General features: G+C 39.6%; 1 protein-coding gene across 5 annotated transcripts in view; it reads right to left on the minus strand.

Annotated features, from left to right (window-relative positions):
- LOC133539883 (CUGBP Elav-like family member 3) overlaps positions 1-20000 on the minus strand; it is a 130517-nt gene that overhangs the window by 54705 nt on the left and 55812 nt on the right. For all 5 annotated transcript variants that reach the window (XM_061882173.1, XM_061882175.1, XM_061882172.1 and 2 more), the window contains exon 4: positions 4681-4729. In XM_061882173.1, the coding sequence (XP_061738157.1) occupies positions 4681-4729 (49 nt within the window). The remainder of the gene's footprint in view (positions 1-4680; positions 4730-20000) is intronic.

Raw genomic sequence — 20000 nt, forward strand, 5'->3', positions numbered from 1 at the left:
AAGTACTTATGAATGCCTTATTTTGCATGGCCTTATTATACAACCAGTAATCTAGTTGTTATCAAATGGGGGTACGCGTACCTCTGGGGGTACTTGAAGGTATGCCAAGGGGTAAGTGAGATTTAAAAAGCAAATATCCTAAAAATAGCAACAATTCAAAAATCCTTTATAAATATATTTATTGAATAATACTTCCACAAAATATGAATGTAAGTTCATAAACTGTGAAAAAAAATACAACAATGCAATATTCAGTGTTGACAGCTCGATTATGCATAAATATGGATGTTAAAGTTTTTTGTTTTATTTTGTGAAGAAATGTTGAGCATTAAGTTACTAAATCGATATGGATCTCTATTACAATCCCCAAAGAGGGCCCTTTAATTTGATGATTACTTCTATCCGTAGAAATCTTTATTTATAATTGCATCACTTCTTTATTTTTCCACAAGTTTTTAGTAATTTTTATATATTTTTTTCCAAATAGTTGAAGAAAGACCACTACAAATGAGCAATATTTTGCACTGTTTAAACAATTCAATAAATCAGAAACTGATGACAAAGTGCTTTATTTTACTTATTTATCTATTTTTTTTTTTTCAACTAAAAAAATGCTTTGCTCTGATTAGGGGGTACTTGAATTAAAAAAACGTTCACAGGGGGTACATCACTGAAAAAAGGTTGAAAACCACTGCAGTAAGACATTAACTAAGAGTCTCCCCTCAATAACCTCAGAATTATTGCTTATCAGTAACTCTAACCCTTATATGTTCCCCTAGTGTCCAAATAACTGTAAATTAAGTCTTTGTTACTTTAATAAGCAACTAATTAACGGTGAATATGTTCCCCATACTAAAGTCTTACCCAATCAACATTTTGAGTAGTTGAACATGTGTATAATTACAGTATTTTTCCACCAACTCGGTTTCGTTGTGGCAGAGCTTTAGTTTTTACTCGATCGTGCATGTGTACCTGATCTTGTGGCCTGTGAATGCACAGTCTATGATCCAAAAAAGAAAAAGAAAAAAAAATCCCCAAACGAGCCTGCTATACTCCCAAGTACCAACAGAGTGCAGTAACGCGTACAAAAACTGAATATTCTGATAGTCACTTCTAAAGATTTCCAAAGAGAATGTGTCCTCTCACTGATGGATCATTCAGACATGTTAGTATGCATTATATGCATATATGCATGAAGTCACGCCCATTCAAAACACGGTCTTTTAACAAGATACCTTGTCAAAAGACAAAGGATCCATCTTTTTCAGGGCTAATATTTGGACTGTGGGTCTGTATCTCGGTAACGTGACAGTGAGTCAGCATGTGCAATACAAGGACACTGGGACTGAAACGGATCAATGGAGCTGTTATGTATTCAATCAGTTTGACTGCAATATGTCAACATATACTAACAACACATCTTAAAGGGGAACATTATCACCAGACCTATGTAAGCGTCAATATATACCTTGATGATGCAGAAAAAAAGACCATATATTTCTTTAAACGATTTCCGAACTCTAAATGGGTGAATTTTGGCGAATAAACGCCTTTCTGTTTATCGCTCTGGGGGCGATGACGTCAGAACGTGACGTCGCCGAGGTAATACAGCCGCAATTTTCCTTTTCTACACATCTCAGCTCTGTTATTTTCCGTTTTTTTGACTATTTTTTGAAACTTGGAGACATCATGCCTCGTCGGTGTGTTGTCGGAGGGTGTAACAACACTAACAGGGAGGGATTCAAGTTGCACCAGTGGCCAAAAAACATGCAAACTCCACACAAAAAGATTCCAAGCCTGGGATTGAACCCACCCCTCTGACTATCAGGTACTATTTCATCTCACTAAAACACTAGCAACACAAAAGGCAGATAAGGAATTTTCCAGAATTATCCAAGTAAATGTTTCTAATAACATCTGAATTGCTCCCACTGCAATCGCCTTTTTTTTAAAAAAACGTTTTTTTCTTTTTTCTAGTCCTTCACTCTAAATTTCCTCATCCACGAATCTTTCATCCTCGCTCAAATTAATAGGGAAATTGTCGCTTTCTCGGTCCGAATAGCTCTAGCTGCTGCTGGCTATGATTGTAAACAATGTGAGGATGTGAGGAGCCCTACAACCGGTGACGTCACATGCACATCGTCTGCTACTTCAGGTAAAGGCAAGGCTTTTTTATCAGCGACCAAAAGTTGCGAACTTTATCGTGGATGTTCTCTACTGAATACTTTCAGCAAAAATATGGCAATATCGCGAAATGATCAAGTATGACACATAAAATGGACCTGCTATCCCCGTTTAAATAACAAAATCTAATTTCAGTAGGCCTTTAAGGCAGTGTTTTTCAACCTTTTTTGCGTTGAAAAAATCCAGAGGCACACCACCAGCAGATATCATTAAAAAAATAAACTCAGTTGACATTAAAAAGTCGTTGCTGCAATTGTTGGATATGACTTTACACCATAACCAAGCATACATCAGTATAGCTGTTGTCTTAATGTAGGTGTACTGTCACATCACGCTGTGACTTATTTTGAGTTTTTGCTGTTTTCCTGTGTGTAGTGTTTTAGTTCTTGTCTTGCACTCCTATTTTGGTAGCATTTTCTCTTTTTCAGTTTTTTTTCCTGTAGCAGTTTAGTGTCTTCCTTTGAGCGATATTTCCCACGTCTACTTTGTTTTAGCAATTAAGAGTATTTCAGTTGTTTTTATCCAACTTTGCGGGGACATTGTTGATTGTCATGTCGTGTTCGGATGTACATTGTGGACGCCGTCTTTGCTCCACAGTAAGCCTTTGCTGTCGTCCAGCATACTGTTTTTGTTTACTTCGTAGCCAGTTCAGTTTTAGTTTTGTTCTGCATAGCCTTCCTTAAGCTTCAATGCCTTTTCTTATGGGCACTCACATTTTGTTTATTTTTGGTTTAAGAATTAGACATCTTTTCACCTGCACGCTGCCTCCCGCTGTTTCCGACATCTACAAAGCAATTAGCTACCGGCTGCCACCTACTGATATGGAGGAGTATTACATGGTTACTCTGCCGAGCTGTAGACAGCACCGACACTCAACAACAACACATCATTTTCAGACTATAATTACTGGTTTGCAAAAAATATTTTTGTTAACACTTTATATGGGGAACACATACTCACCATTAATTATTTGCTTATTAACATGCAAATCATCATCATCATTATCATCATTTATTTTTATTCCTTTCATGAAAATGCATATTTACAAGCCACGTACAATTAACCCATTCATTGTTTTTTTGTTTTTTTTCTTATACATTTCCACGATCAGAAAGGAGCAGATGGAAGAATAATATTCTTATATTTATCTGCTCATTTTTTAACACAAATTACAGTATTTTAGATGACTTTATAACTGTTCCCTCCACCAACACCCAAACCCCGACATACTTTTCCATTTTCCTTTAAGCATTTTCACAATGACACGTCCAATCTAAATCAAAACTCAGTTTGATATAATTCCAGTTTTCTCTTTTTATAACTCTTTTTAAATACAAATATATTCTTACAGCTTTTTAAGTCTTTGTTTAGAGAATTCCATGCTTTCACACCAACAACAGACAAGCACATTTGTATCATATTGGCTCTTAATTAGTCATTATTAAGTACTTATTAATGCCTTATTCTGTTATAAAACCAGTAAGCCATTAACTAAGAGTATTCCCTCAATAACCTCAGAATTATTGCTTGTTAGTAACCCTAAGCCTAAACCTAAGCCTAAACCTAACCCTTATATTTTCCCCTAGTGTCCAAATAACTCCAAATGAAGTATTTGTTGGGCTTCACGGTGGCGGAGGGGTTAGTGCGTCTGCCTCACAATACGAAGGTCCTGCAGTCCTGGGTTCAAATCCAGGCTCGGGATCTTTCTGTGTGGAGTTTGCATGTTCTCCCCGTGAATGCGTGGGTTCCCTCCGGGTACTCCGGCTTCCTCCCACTTCCAAAGACATGCACCTGGGGATAGGTTGATTGGCAACACTAAATTGGCCCTAGTGTGTGAATGTGAGTGTGAATGTTGTCTGTCTATCTGTGTTGGCCCTGTGATGAGGTGGCGACTTGTCCAGGGTGTACCCCACCTTCCGCCCGATTGTAGCTGAGATAGGCGCCAGCGCCCCCCGCGACCCCGAAAGGGAATAAGCGGTAGAAAATGGATGGATGGATGGAAGTATTTGTTACTTTAATAAGCAACTAATTAATTGTGAATATGTTCCCCATAGTAAAGTGTTACCATATTTTTAACTCAAATAGGTGAAATTAGATCATCTCCCATGGCACACCAGACTGTATCTCACGGCACACTAGTGTGCCGCGGCAGAGTGGTTGAAAAACACTGTCTTAAGTCGACCCATGCAAACACAGGCCACTCAATAAAAAATAAAAAAAATTCCGTGAAAGTATTGATATTTTAAAACCTATGAATGATTTTTTTCCCCAAAATTTCCGGATGGTATCACTCGGGCAATACAAAATGTTGCCGTGGTTACTATCAACCAGGGCATCCAAACCTTTGCCGCATACTAATTAACCTGGCCTGAACGCTGCAACTGATGTAACTTCTGCTCACAAATTAAGTGGGCAAACTCACCGATTCATATAAAATACACTTGCAAAAAAAAAAAAAGAAAAAATAAGTCATAAGTGGGTGCAGGTGTCTCTTACCCCCTCTGCTCTCGCTGTCTGCTGGCTTCACCTGGATGGGACGGTTCATCTGGAAACAAATAAACATGAGACAGCGTCAGCTTCTAAGTTCAGACATGATGTCCTGCAGAGAAGTACACGCATGCAACCTCACAGGCGGTGGTCTCCAATTGGGGCGGGAATCTTTGGGCACCTCACGATTCAATTACGATTACGATTCTGGGCCTATGATTCCATTAGAAATTGATTATTTATGCATCTTTAATTATTATTATTATAATTATTCATTATAAATGGATTAGTACAGGGGTGTCAAACTCAAATACAGAGTGGGCCGAAATTTTAAACGGAACAAAGCCGCGGGGCAAGGTTGAACAAATTAATCTTTTAATAGGGACCCAAACAAGTTTTGCATTGAATATTGAACAAGCAAGGCTTACATAACTTTATAGTGACATGCAAAATCCAGCTTCAAATAATAATAATAATAATAAAAAAATATCAATGGTATATCAAATAAAATTTTAATAAAAATTGAATGACTCTTTTCTATTTGCAACCTTCTGAGGTAAATATCGATATAAACTTTTTCCACAGGCTAATAATACAATTGAAAATAAAATAACAATAATGAATGAATCATGAAGTCGCAAGAGAAAGTGCATGAATAAATCGTTAATTATTGCTCAGTTTCCTCCACTGATTTGCTTTACCACTGAATATGGAACAAGAAATAATTATATAACTTAATAGTGCAAAATCAGCTTTCAAAAAAAAAAAAATAAATAAATAAAATCATTGGTAAAATTAATACCATTTAAATAAAACATTTAATGCCTCTTTTCTATTTGCAGCCTTCTGAGGTAACTATCAACATTACATTTTTCCACAGGCTAATAAATCTTAAAATAAAATAACAATGAGATGGGTGGGGTTGGAGGTAGGGGGCGGGGTTAGGTGGTAGCGGAGAGTGCATATTGTAGTGTCCCGGACGAGTTAGTGCTGCAAGGAGTTGTGGGTATTTGTTCTGTTGTGTCTATGTTGTGTTACAGTGCGGATGTTCTCCCGAAATGTGTTTGTCATTCTTGTTTGGTGTGGGTTCACAGTGCGGCGCATATTTGTAACAGTGTTAAAGTTGTTTATACAGCCACCCTCAGTCTGACCTGTATGGCTGTTGAGCAAGTATGCTGGCATTCACTCAAGTGTGTGTATAAGTCGCATATATTATGTGACTTGGCCGGCACGCTGTTTGTATGGAGGAAAAGCGAACGTGACAACATACTGTAGACAAAGCTAACAATATTGTTGTCCGGGTGGAAATCTGGAGAAATTCGGGAGAATGGTTGGAAAATCGAAAGAGTTGGCAAGTATGAGTATTAGCGGCGAATGCAGTGTTACAGCGGCTTTGCCGCTGTATAATACCGGCGGGCCAGCTCTAATGTTAATTTGATATTGCCTCAAGGGCCAAATGAAATTGCACGGCGGGCCACATTTGGCCCGCGGGCCAGAGTTTGACACCCATGGATTAGTATATTTGGGCTATAAACTGCTACTTTTTCCCCTATGCTTTGAACCCTGTGGCTTATAAAACGGTGTGAATAATTAATGGTCGTAATGTTTTGTGTTCAACAAATAATTTTCATGAAACACCTAAAGAGACACTGAAAAGGTGTGTTCTGTTTTATCTTTTGGACAAGTTCGCTCACTGCAGGTGCTGCATGTTGAACGTCTACAGTATTGCTTTCTGTTTAGTGCCTTGAACCGGAAGTACTAATTAACCAGGATTAAGTAATTATTTATCATAAAAATATAATTATATTCATATATTTTGTACTATTAACCCCTACGCTTTGAACCCTGCGGCTTATAAAACGGTGGGAATAATAATCGACATTTGTCCACTAACGGTCATAACGTTTTGTGTTCAACAAATAGGTTTCATGAAACAACCACAGAGACACTGAAAATGTATGTTTTGTGCTATGTTTTGGACAATTTCACACCTGTTTGAAAGTTCGCTCACTGCAGGTGCTGCAAGTCCAGCGTCTACACTATGGGCTTATACACACACACACACATCCACAAAAAAAATATACGCCACACATACACCCCCCGGTTCCCCAATCCAACACCCTTGACGCAAATCCAGTAGGGGTGATGAATGGATGGTCAGCGCCTGAGAGCTGCGAGCTACCACCAAGACCTTGAACTACCTTCCCTCTGTTGCTAGATATCTCTAGATGTATGTTGCAATATGTATATGTGCTTTGCTATGGAGGTTTTTTCTCACTTCGAACTGGGCCCCCTTAGGAGCCCAGTCTAGATTGTATTTTTTTACTCATCCTTCCCCAGGATTGACCTTTTTCCCATCTTTTACGGGGCGCCTTATGGCGACCCATCAGCGTTCTTGTTCTGTAACCCTGTACACTGTTTCTTTGTCTAATCTTGAACAGGTTTGTGCTGAAAACAAAGTTTCGTTGTACTTGTTGCAATGACAATAAAGACCTACCTACCTACAGTATTTTACTTCTGTGTAGTGCATTGAACCGGAAGTACCAATTAACCAGAAGTAAGTAATTATTATTCATAAATATATTATTATATTCAAATTTTTCGGACTATAAACCGCTACTTTTTTCCCCCCTACGCTTTGAACCCTGCGGCTTATAAAACGGTGTGAATGAATAATGGACAAACCATTAAAAACATATCCTATTGGTTCGCAGTGGACCAAGCGAGTCAGTCCCTCTACAGAGTCTGTCTGCAACACACAAGCATGCAGCCACCAACCTCGTTTATCTACAAAAATATTGAAAAGCTGCAGATGCTGTGTTTGACGATTTTCAGTTTCAGTTTGTTCTTTATAATCCTGACTCGAGAATGACCTATGGCACACAGACAAAGGTCAAATCTGACCTTCTGGGGTCAGTCACTCAAATATGTCTGTGTGCAACATAAACAACAATTTCCCAGTTCTTATTTGTTACACGACAAGGAGACACCTACAAAAAATGTTGTACAATATTATTACAGTATTTCATAAAACCGATGAAGTTGTTTTGTAGTACATGCTATTGCGATGTTTTTCAAAACAATATTTTTGGTCTAAAAGTTTGTTTTTATTTGTAATATCTCTCTGTGTATGATACATGTTAAAATAGTGTTTGTTTGTTTGAAATTGATTTGAATGTGTTTGAATGCGCAGGGATTTGAGATATGAGAGTTTTGAGTCGTTTTTCTGTAAAACACCCTTTGGGGTGAGTTTCTTCTTGGGGGACCAGATGTCGTTGTGGCTTGTGCAGCCCTTTGAGACACTTGTGATTCAGGGCTATATAAAGGGCTATACAAATAAACTTTGACTGATTGATTTATCCTATTCATTTTTACATTTGGAGATAACAATGTCAAATTGAATGTAAATGTGCAGCCGCTTTGGAAACATGTTAATATTCTACTTTACTGTGACATCACGTCAGTGGTAAAGTTGGTGAGAAACACTTCCCAGGCCAACGAGGATAAATGGGGGAAATAAGAAAGCAAAGTCAAGTGGCAGTGTGACAGCAGCTGCCGAAAATGTGGTTCCTCCGTTTACGTGTTAATGCAGCGACTTGCTTTTACGTGCAGGGAGAAGTTGGTTGTTGCGTCATTTTGGATTAAAGTTAAAAGGAACTATTCGAGTTCAATTACTTGTGTAAGACTGGATTTTTGGCGCTGTCCTCCACCGATGATGCACGTTATCTTATTGACACTTTAACAGTTTGTCACGTCAGCGAATAGTTCACTTGTTTGATTTTGCTGAGGTTTTTCTGCTGGGTGCTCATTCTGATGCAGCTCTCCCTTTTATCCGGCACTGGACATCAACAAAAATGAGCTGTTTGGCCGCAATACCCAGCAATATGTTTGGAGGAGAAAAGGTGAGGCCTTTAAAAGCCTACTGAAACCCACTACTACCGACCACGCAGTCTGATAGTTTATATATCAATTATGAAATATTAACATTGCAACACATGCAAATACGGCCTTTTTAGTTGACTAAATTGCAATTTTAAATTTCACGTGAAGTGTCGTTTTGAAAACGTTTGACGTCTCGGGTTGTAGCGGACATTATTTTCCAGCCCGATCCAAGCTATTAGTAGTCTGCTTTAATCGCATAATTACACAGTATTCTGGACATCTGTGTTGCTGAATCTTTTGCAATTTTTTCAATTAATACTAGAGAAGTCAAAGTAGAGAGACGGAGTTGGGAAGCTTTTAGCCTTTAGCCACAAAAACACAGTCGGTGTTTCCTTGTTTAAAATTCCCGAAGATGAAGCTTTACTATGGATCAGAGCGGTCAAGCCAACATGGATCCAGACTACATGTCAACTGGCAGTTTTCGGTGAGAAAATTGTGGTAATAAGTCGCCTCTTACCGGAGACATCAGCGGAGCTACAGTCCTGCTGCAGCTGCCGTGACTTCCCTCAGAGACTCTGGTGTCAATACACCCGTGGCCACACCCTTCCGACTTTCAGGTACTAGTTAATCTCACTAACACACTAGCAACACAATAGGCAGATAAGGGATTTTCCAGAATTATTCTAGTAAATGTGTCTAATAACATCTGAATCGCTCCCACTGCAATTGCCTTTTTTTTTCCCCTTTCTAGTCCTTCACTCTAGATTTCCTCATCCACGAATCTTTCATCCTCGCTCAAATTAATGGGGAAATTGTTGCTTTCTCTGTCCGAATAGCTCTTGCTGCTGGAGGCTATGATTATAAACAATGTGAGGATGTGAGGAGCCCTAATAAATCCTTTCAGAAAAAATATGGCAATATTGCGAAATGATCAAGTATGACACCTAGAATGGACCTGCTATCTCCATTTAAATAAGAAAATCTAATTTCAGTAGGCCTTTAATCCCAGAAACACCATGCCCACTGTCAAGCGTGGCGGTGGTAGTATTATGCTCTGGGCCTGATTTGCTGCCGATGGAACTGGTGCTTTAAATGGGACAATGAAAAAGGAGGATTACCTCCAAATTCCTCAGGACAACCTAATATCATCAGCTCGGATATTGGGTCTTGGGCGCAGTTGGGTGTTCCAACAGGTCACTGACCCCAAACACATGTCAAAAGTGGTAAAGGAATGGCTAAATCAAGCTAGAAATAAAGTTTTAGAATGGCCTTCCCAAAGACCTGACTTAAACGTGTGGACAATGCTGAAGAAACAAGTCCATGTCAGAAAACCAACAAATGTAGCTGAACTGCACCAATTTTGTAAAGAGGAGTGGTCAAAAATTCAACTAGAAGCTTGTGGATGGCTACCAAAAGCGCCTTATTGCAGTGAAACTTGCGAAGGGACATGTAATCAAATATTAACATTGCTGTATGTATACTTTTGACCCAGCAGATTTGGTCACATTTTCAGTAGACCCATAATAAATTCATAAAAGAACCAAACTTCATGAATGTTTTTGTGACCAACAAGTATGTGCTCCAATCACCCTATCAGACAAAATATGAGTTGTAGAAATTATTGGAAACTCAAGACAGCCATGACATTATGTTCTTTAGAAGTGTATGTAAAATTTGATCGCGACTGTACGTATAGTGGTACCTCGGTTTTTACAGAAAGGTTTGTCAAGGTTTTCGTCATCTCAGTTATCGTACAGCCAAACATTGCGACTCATAAACTAGTTCCTTTGCCCGCGTATCAGTCAGCCGAATCAAATGCTAAAATTTCATCCTCTGGTGTCTTATCGCGTTATTAAAAGTCCACATGCGTGAGTTCGACTGTGTTCCAAATTGTTTTCATTACAAAACGTGCTTGTTAGCCTGCCCTGGTTGACACTGTAGTTCTTTGCGAACTAACATAGTTACGCCACAAGTCTGTGTACAGTTTTTTATTGAGTACAAATGTGATATAAGCCACCAGGTGGCCAAAAAAAGTTGCATTTACCAGCAGTAAAAATCACTACATAATCACAAAAACAAACAACTTATATATAAAATAGGGCACCCAAGATCAGATGGAATAGGCTTCAAGAGCCCCCGCCACCCTCAGAGGGACAAGCGGTAGAAAATAGATGGATCATGCATGTATGTATAAAATAGGGCTGTCAACATTAATGTTTTGCATGTTATTTTTTTAAACCAGATTAATCACGGTACATATATACACACATACATACATACATACTTACATACATATCTATCTATCTATCTATCTATCTATCTATCTATCTATCTATCTATCTATCTATCTATCTATCTATCTATCTATCTATCTATCTACCTATCTATCTATCTATATATATGTATATATAGATGGATAGATAGATAGATAGATAGATAGATATATACACACACACACACACACACACACAATCACATATGAATATATGAAGATATATAGTCAAGGTTACTGTTGTTTCTCGGGTATACAGTGCTCAATACCGGGGTAGAGCGGAACAAACGTTAGGTCAGGAAAAAACACAGAGGGATATTTCATCCCTATGAGCCTGTTTCGCAGGTTTCCCTGCTCTTCAGGGGATTTTATTTTATTAAATGTTATAAAATCCCCTAATTTTATAAAATAACATTTGATAAAATCCCCGTATTTTATAAAATTAGATTTAATAAAATCCCCTGGATGGAATAGCTTCTCTTTTTTTTCCTGACCTAACGTATATGTATATATGTGTGTGTGTGTACATATATACAGTGGGGCAAAAAAGTATTTAGTCAGCCACCAATTGTGCAAGTTCTCTCACTTAAAATGATGACAGAGGTCTGTAATTTTCATCATAGGTACACTTCAACTGTGAGAGACAGAATGTGAAAAAAAAATCCAAGAATTCGCATTGTAGGAATTTTAAAGAATTTTTGTGTAAATTATCGTGGAAAATAAGTATTTGGTCGATAACAAAAATTCAACTCAACACTTTGTAATATAACCTTTGTTGGCAATAACAGAGGTCAAGGTTTGCACACACAACCTTGACTATATATATATATATATATATATATATATATATATATATATATATATATATATATATATATATATATATATATATATATATATATCCATCCATCCATCATCTTCCGCTTATCCGAGGTCGGGTCGCGGGGGCAACAGCCTAAGCAGGGAAACCCAGACTTCCCTCTCCCCAGCCATATATATATATATATATTAGGGCTGTGAATCTTTGGGTGTCCCACGATTCGATTCAATATCGATTCTTGGGGTCACGATTCGATAATATATAGATTTTTTTCGATTCGATTCGATTCTCGATTCAAAAACGATATTTTTCCGATTCAAAACGATTCTGTATTCATTCAATACACAGGATTTCAGCAGGATCTACCTCGGTCTGCTGACATGCTAGCAGAGTAGTAGATTTAAAAAAAAAAAAAGCTTTTATAATTGTAAAGGATAATGTTTTATCAACTGATTGCAATAATGTAAATTTGTTTTAACTATTAAACGAACCAAAAATATGACTTATTTTATCTTTGTGAAAATATTGAACACAGTGGGTTGTCACGCTTATGAGATGCGATGCAAGTGTAAGCCACTGTGACACTATTGTTCTTTTTTTTTAATTTTTATAAATGTCTAATGATAATGTCAATGAGGGATTTTGAATCACTGCTATGCTGAAATTATAACTAATATTGATACTGTTGATGATAATACTCATTTTTGTTTCATTACTTTTGGTTCGTTCTGTGTCGTTTTTGTGTCTCCTCTCAATTGCTCTGTTTATTGCAGTTCTGTGTGTTGCTGGGGTCAGGTTTGGTTTTGGAATATATATATATATATATATATATATATATATATATATATATATAAAATCAAGGTTTCTGTGGTTTATCCATTATACAGTGCTCAATACCAGGGTAGAGCAGAATAAATGTTAGGTCAGGAAAAAACACAGAGGCTATTTCATCCCTCGAAGTCTGTTTTGCAGGTTTCCTTGCTCTTAAGGGTGTTTGTATTATAAAATGCCCATATCTTATCAAATAAAATCTCCTAAAGAGTAGAGAAGCCTTCGAAACAGGCTTGTAGTGATGAAATATCTTCTCTGTTTACATATATATATATATATAAATAGTAAGTATGAAGCTTTGTTTTTGTTGTCCCACCTCAACAATAAAAGCCAAAATGTAAAAAAAATACAGTTATTGTATATATACCTGTTATAAGTGATGTACCTAATCAAGTGGCACCGTGAGTGCACTGCCATTCTTCTCTCTCCTCACCTTCCATCTATGACTCTCTTAGAATCCGCTGTAATCCCCGAGTCTATCGTTCTTTCGGCCCCCGTTGCGCAAAAAGAGGAAAAGCACACACACCCGTGCAGGATTGGGGAAGTGATGAGATTAAAAACACTCGCCGGCTAATCTGGATTTACAGGAGCACGCAGCATGGGACTGTAGTGGAGTGCTTCTGATCCAGGGAGGCAGAGATGAGGTGTGCGGGGTTAAAGGGTAGCAGGGAGTATTTGGAATAAAACAAGAAAATAAAATAGGAGGCTTGCACACTAACGCGGGATTAAAATCCCTTTTTATCAAATGAGAAACTGCTGAAATTAAATGTTTCCGTCCTTATTTAGACGAGCCCTGTTTGACATGAGCGTCATTCCTATATTGAGAGCACAAAGACATTGGGGTGGAGGGTGTTGAGTGAAATGAAAAGAAGGATTGAAGGACAGCATGACGCATATGGTGAAAAGGATGTTGTGTGTGTGTGTGTGTGTGTGTGTGTGTGTGTGTGTGTGTGTGTGTGTGTGTGTGTGTGTGTGTGTGTGTGTGTGTGTCAGGGGGTGGTAGTGAATTGGTGTATGCAGCAGAGATCCACTCTGTTAACTGTGGCTTAATGAAGGTCTTAATTATGGAGCTGGTGACATTTCAGCCACTCACTGATCTTGTGTCACTGATTAATCCGCTGTGATCAGTCACTAGAGACACTATTGATCGCTCTACACCTTTCGGGCCAAGGTGCACGCACAACCGCTCTCGTTGCCATGCTCAAATACACCTGCTCCGAAGGGCTCTTGTTCTCCCCTCTGCTAGTGGGGTACCATGGACAGCACCCGTTAGGGGCAAGGTTAGTGTCAAATTTGAGGGGAAAAATGTAAAAATTACATTATTCTAATTGATTAATTTTATTAATACTGATGCATTCTCTTATATTGTTGTATTTTCTATATTGTTAATTTAAAAAAAATGTTTTGTCCTGTTTTATACTCTGGTTAAAATCATAATAAACATATTAGAGTATATGTAAAGGCAAAATCACAAACTCCCTCACAGTTTATGTTAGGAACATTTCTATCAGCATGAAATAAAATGTTGAAACTAAAGAATACGTTTCCAGCAATTGGGTTGATTTCCATTTTATATTTTATCTTTAGATTTATTCTCATCTACCAACCTCTTTTGGCTGTCTTTTTGACACTTACAGTGGGGCAAAAAAGTATTTAGTCAGCCACAGATTGTGCAAGTTCTCCCACTTAAAATGATGACAGAGGTCTGTAATTTTCATCATAGGTACACTTCAACTGTGAAAGACAGAATGTGTAAAAAAAATCCAGGAATTTACATTGTAGGAATTTAAAAAAATATATTTTTAAATCATGGTGGAAAATAAGTATTTGATCAACCATTCAAAGCTCTCACTGATAGAAGGAGGTTTTGGCTCAAAATCTCACGATACATGGCCCCATTCATTCTTTCCTTAACACGGATCAATCGTCCTGTCCCCTTAGCAGAAAAACAGCCCCAAAGCATGATTTTTCCACCCCCATGCTTCACAGTAGGCATGGTATTCTTGGATGCAACTCAGTATTCTTCTTCCTCCAAACACGACGAGTTGAGTATATACCAAAAAGTTCTATTTTGGTTTCATCTGACCACATGACATTCTCCCAGTCCTCTGCTGTATCATCCATGTAACATCATGCTTTGGGGCTGTTTTTCTGCTAAGGGGACAGGACGATTGATCCGTGTTAAGGAAAGAATGAATGGGGCCACGTATCATGAGATTTTAAGCCAAAACCTCCTTCCATCAGTGAGAGCTTTGAATGGTTGACCAAATACTTATTTTCCACCACAATTTACAAATAAATTATTTAAAATTCCTACAATGTGAATTCCTGGATTTTTTTTTTACATTCTGTCTCTCACAGTTGAAGTGTACCTATGATTAAAAAATTAAAGACCTCTGTCATCATTTTAAGTGGGAGAACTTGCACAATTGATGGCTGACTAAATACTTTTTTGTCCCACTGTACATGTCTCATGTAATACACCACAGTGGTGCGTAAATGTGTTCCTGTATAGTATTTCTCCAGCAATGGTCACATGGTGACGTCATCGATGGTATTTTAAAAGGTAATCATTGAAGTCGGACATCACTGAAGACCTTGAGTTGAGTTGATTTATTTTGGAAAACCTTGTTACATTGTTCAATGCATCCAGCGGGGCATCACAATTAAATTAGGCATAATAATGGGTTGGGCTTCACGGTGGCAGAGGGGTTGGTGCATCTGCCTCACAATACGAAGGTCTTGCAGTCCTGGGTTCAAATCCAGGCTTGGGATCTTTCTGTGTGGAGTTTGCATGTTCTCCCCGTGAATGCGTGGGTTCCCTCCGGGTACTCCGGCTTCCTCCCACTTCCAAAGACATGCACCTGGGGATAGGTTGATTGGCAACACTAAATTGACCCTAGTGTGTAAATGTGAGTGTGAATGTTGTCTGTCTATCTGTGTTGGCCCTGCGATGAGGTGGCGACTTGTCCAGGGTGTACCCCGCCTTCCGCCCGATTGTAGCTGAGATAGGCGCCAGCGCCCCCCGCCACCCCAAAAGGGAATAAGCGGTAGAAAATGGCATGGCATGGCATGGCATAATAATGGGTTAATTCCACGACTGTATATATCGGTATCGGTTGATATCGGAGTCGGTAATTAAGAGTTGGACAATATTGGAATATAGGACATTGGCCAAAAAGCCATTATCGGACATCTCTGGTAATAATACACTTCCGGTGTTGTGACTTCTGTTTACATCCGTCACGTCAAAAATATACCTTCTCCCTGGCTACTAATAAATACTCAAAATTTACTGTATGAACTACAAACGCTTCAAAAGTGTGTTCGGATTATAATCATCATCCAAATACGATTAGCAGCAAAGTAGAAAGCCGTCAACGTTGTGGCTTGGAGAGCGAACGCAGGCGACAACAAGTAAGCTAGCTAGATGATGCTAACTATGCTAACTAGCGAGATTGTTTCTGAGCCCGTCCTGCAATTCAGTGTGACAGCAAGAGGAACAGTGAGTACCTGCGGCTGAGGCGAGCGTTCAACAAATTTTGTTAGGATCATATTCTTTTTTATATTTCATTTAAAAAAAATTGCAGAAGTGTGTCATGATCTGTGGCCCGGATCATGTTTTTGTTATATTCTGTTAGTTTTGGACTCCTTTAGTTCCTGTTTTTGTGCACCCTTGTTTGTTTTTAGTTACTATGAGTGCTTAGTGTTTCCACCTGTCTCTGATTGGTGCTCGAGATGCTCACCTGTTTTCCAAAAACTAATCAGAGGCACTATTTAAGCCTGCCTTTGCCGGGCAGACGACCTGGCTTCATGCCACAGTTACGTGGGTATTTCTTATCTCTAGTCTATCCCAAGTGTTAGCTTTTGTGTCCAGTGCGATCGGCACGTCGCCCCTTTGGCTGGTTTTCTGTTTTTGTACATCTTTGATTTTTGAGGAATAAACCATATTCCTACCTGCATGCCTTGTCCAGAGTTGTCCATCTACATCCCGGGGGAACAAACCCCGCAGCAAACTGCGACCCCCACCCCCGTCGTGACAAAGTGATGTTTAAAAACAAGGATTTTTGCAGACATTTCACATGCCTGCGTATGCATTAATTTCTTTACTGACCATATAACAATTAAGGTAAAAGTGTGACGAGCTCGCATGGCTGCAGTTGTACTGAACCCAAGTTGCAGGAACCAGGAGAACGATGAGCAGGTAAGATGATTTTAATATATTTAAACACAGGAAGTGCAGTCACGCATGCAAACAGTTCTTCACATATAGTCAAACCTCGAGCGCTGAGGATCAGGCGAGGCAGGCATAAATAGAAGCCTGATGATTAGCACTGGGTGTGGGCCCGGCTGACAATCAACAGCAGGTGAGGAATAAACAAGGCTCAGTGGGACAAGCAGGAAATCGAGCCAAAATAAGAAACAGAAATGAAGTGACAGATCGTCACAAAAAGAGCTTGTTTGTACAGTCAAAATAAATTGCGTGATTAAAGGCCTACTGAAACCCACTACTACCCACCACGCAGTCTGATAGTTTATATATCAATGATGAAATATTAACATTGCAACACATGCCAATACGGCCTTTTTAGATTACTAAATTGCAATTTTAGATTTCCCGGTAGTTTTTTCTTGAAAACGTGTACCGTATTTTCCGCGCTATAAGCCGCACCTAAAAACCACAAATTTTCTCAAAAGCTGACAGTGCGGCTTATAACCCGGTGTGCCTTATATATGGATTAATATAAATATTTATTTTCATAAAGTTTAGGTCTCGCAACTACGGTAAACAGCCGCCATCTTTTTTTCCCCGTAAAAGAGGAAACGCTTCTTCTTCTACGGTAAGCAACCGCCAAGGTAAGCACCCGCCCCTCGAAGAAGAAGAAGCGCGCGGCTAATACGATTCATTTCATTTGTGTGTTTCTGTAAAGATGACCACAAAATGGCTCCTACTAAAAGACACGCGTACAACGCAGAATTCAAACTCCAGGCAATAAGTCACGCAGAAGAACGCGGAAATAGACCAGCAGCGAGAGAATTTCCTCCTCTCTAAGGTTCTCATAGTCATCATTGTCACAGACGTCCCACTGGGTGTGAGTTTTCCTTGCCCTTATGTGGGCCTACCGAGGATGTCGTGGTGGTTTGTGCAGCCCTTTGAGACACTAGTGATTTAGGGCTACATAAGTAAACATTGATTGATTGATAAATGAATCGATGGTGCGTAGGTGGAGGAAGCAACAAGATGACCTGCGCCATTTTGGATGCCGTATTCGCCCAACTTTTTAATTCAGACACCGAAGACGAAGAATTCGAGGGATTTATGGATGAGGAATAACTTCAGAAAGTGAGCTTTAAATGTTTATTTTGTGTGCTGCGACATTAACGTTCGAGCAACGTTGAGTTATTGATGTTGCAATTGCTCTGCAATATTTTGAGTGTTACTATTGTTGTGATTGCACATTTGCACACTGGTTTGTATGTAATATATTATTAAAGTTTGACTGACCTATCTGACCGTTTTTTTGACATTCCCTTTAGCGCAGCGTAGGAGCGGCTTATGAATCGGTGCGGCTTATAGGTGAACAACATTTTTAAATAGGGACGGCGTGGCGCAGTGGGGAGAGTGGCCGTGCGCAACCCGAGGGTCCCTGGTTCAAATCCCACCTAGTACCAACCTCGTCACGTCCGTTGTGTCCTGAGCAAGACACTTCACCCTTGCTCCTGATGGGTGCTGGTTGGCGCCTTGCATGGCAGCTCCCTCCATCAGTGTGTGAATGTGTGTGTGAATGGGTAAATGTGGAAATAGTGTCAAAGCGCTTTGAGTACCTTAAAGGTAGAAAAGCGCTATACAAGTACAACCCATTTATCATTTATTTATAAATATCCCATTCATTGAAGGGGCGGCTTATAGCGCGGAAAATACGATATGCTTGACGTCACGGGCTGTTAAGAAATATGAGCACTGCACACACACACAGCTAAATATCGTCTGCTTTAACCGCATAATTACACAGTATTTTGGACATCTGTGTTGCTGAATCCTTTGCAATCTGTTCAATTAATATTGGAGAAGTCAAAGTAGAAAGATGGAGTTGGAAAGCTTCAGCCTTTAGCCACACAAACACACGGTGATTCCTTGTTTAAAATCCACGGAGGTGAAACTTTACTATGGATCACAGCGAACATGGATCCCGACCGAATGTCAACCGGCAGGTTTCGGTGAGAAAATTGTGGTAAAAAGTCGCTTCTTACCGGAGATCAGCTGAGCTTGTCCCGTCCGTACAGCTGCCGTCGACTCCCCTGAGACACTGCGCGTCAACACACCCGTGGACACACCCCTCCGACTATCAGGTACTATTAAACTCACTAAAACACTAGCAACACAATAGAAAGATAAATGATTTCCCAGAATTATCCTAGTAAATGTGTCTAAAAACATCTGAATCCGTCCCAATGCAATCGCGTTTTTTTTTTCTTTTCTTAGTCCGTCGCTATCAATATCCTCAAATACAAATCTTTCATCCTCGCTCAAATTAATGGGGAAATTGTCGTTTTCTCGGTCCGAATAGCTCTTGATGCTGGAGGCTCACATTATAAACAATGTGAGGATGTGAGGAGCCCTCACACCGGTGACGTCATCGTCTGCGACTTCCGGTACAGGCAAGGCTTTTTTATTAGCGACCAAAAGTTGCGAACTTTATCGTGGATGTTCTCTACTAAATCCATCCTTCCATTTTCTACCGCTTATTCCCTTGCGGGGTTGCGGGGGGCGCTGGCGCCTATCTCAGCTACAATCGGGCGGTAGGCGGGGTACACCCTGGACAAGTCGCCACCTCATCACAGGGCCAACACAGATAGACAGACAACATTCACACTCACATTCACACACTAGGGCCAATTTAGTGTTGCCAATCAACCTGTCCCCAGGTGCATGTCTTTGGAAGTGGGAGGAAGCCGGAGTACCCGGAGGGAGCCCACGCATTCACGGGGAGAACATGCAAACTCCACACAGAAAGATCCCGAGCCTGGGATTGAACCCAGGACTGCAGGACCTTCGTATTGTGAGGCAGACGCACTAACCCCTCTACCACCGTGAAGTCTACTAAACCCTTTCAGCAAAAATATGGCAATATTGCGAAATGATCAAGTATGACACATAGAATGGACCTGCTATCCCCGTTTGAATAAGAAAATCTCATTTCAGTAGGCCTTTAAAGTTTAGTTAAGATAAGTGCAATATTTTTTGATGATTAATCACATGATGTAGCTGGTTAATCCTGACGATTCCAGTTTTTTATCGTAGATGAGCATTAATTGGATAACTATGACTCTTTGTTGAAGCAGCAAACGAGAACGGATTAGCGCGATGACGTCATCGATGTTTGGACGGCGAGTGACCAACAAAGACAAACAGCGAGGATTGCGATGGCGGTGATAAGGAGAGGCGCAGCAGCTGGCCCTGCCAGATAGAAATTAGAATATACAAGAGGGACGGCGGCGAGAAGTGGAGGCCATCGAGGCTGC

This window comes from Nerophis ophidion, linkage group LG21 (genome assembly GCF_033978795.1).
Source record: "Nerophis ophidion isolate RoL-2023_Sa linkage group LG21, RoL_Noph_v1.0, whole genome shotgun sequence".
Taxonomy (NCBI): Eukaryota; Metazoa; Chordata; class Actinopteri; order Syngnathiformes; family Syngnathidae; genus Nerophis; species Nerophis ophidion.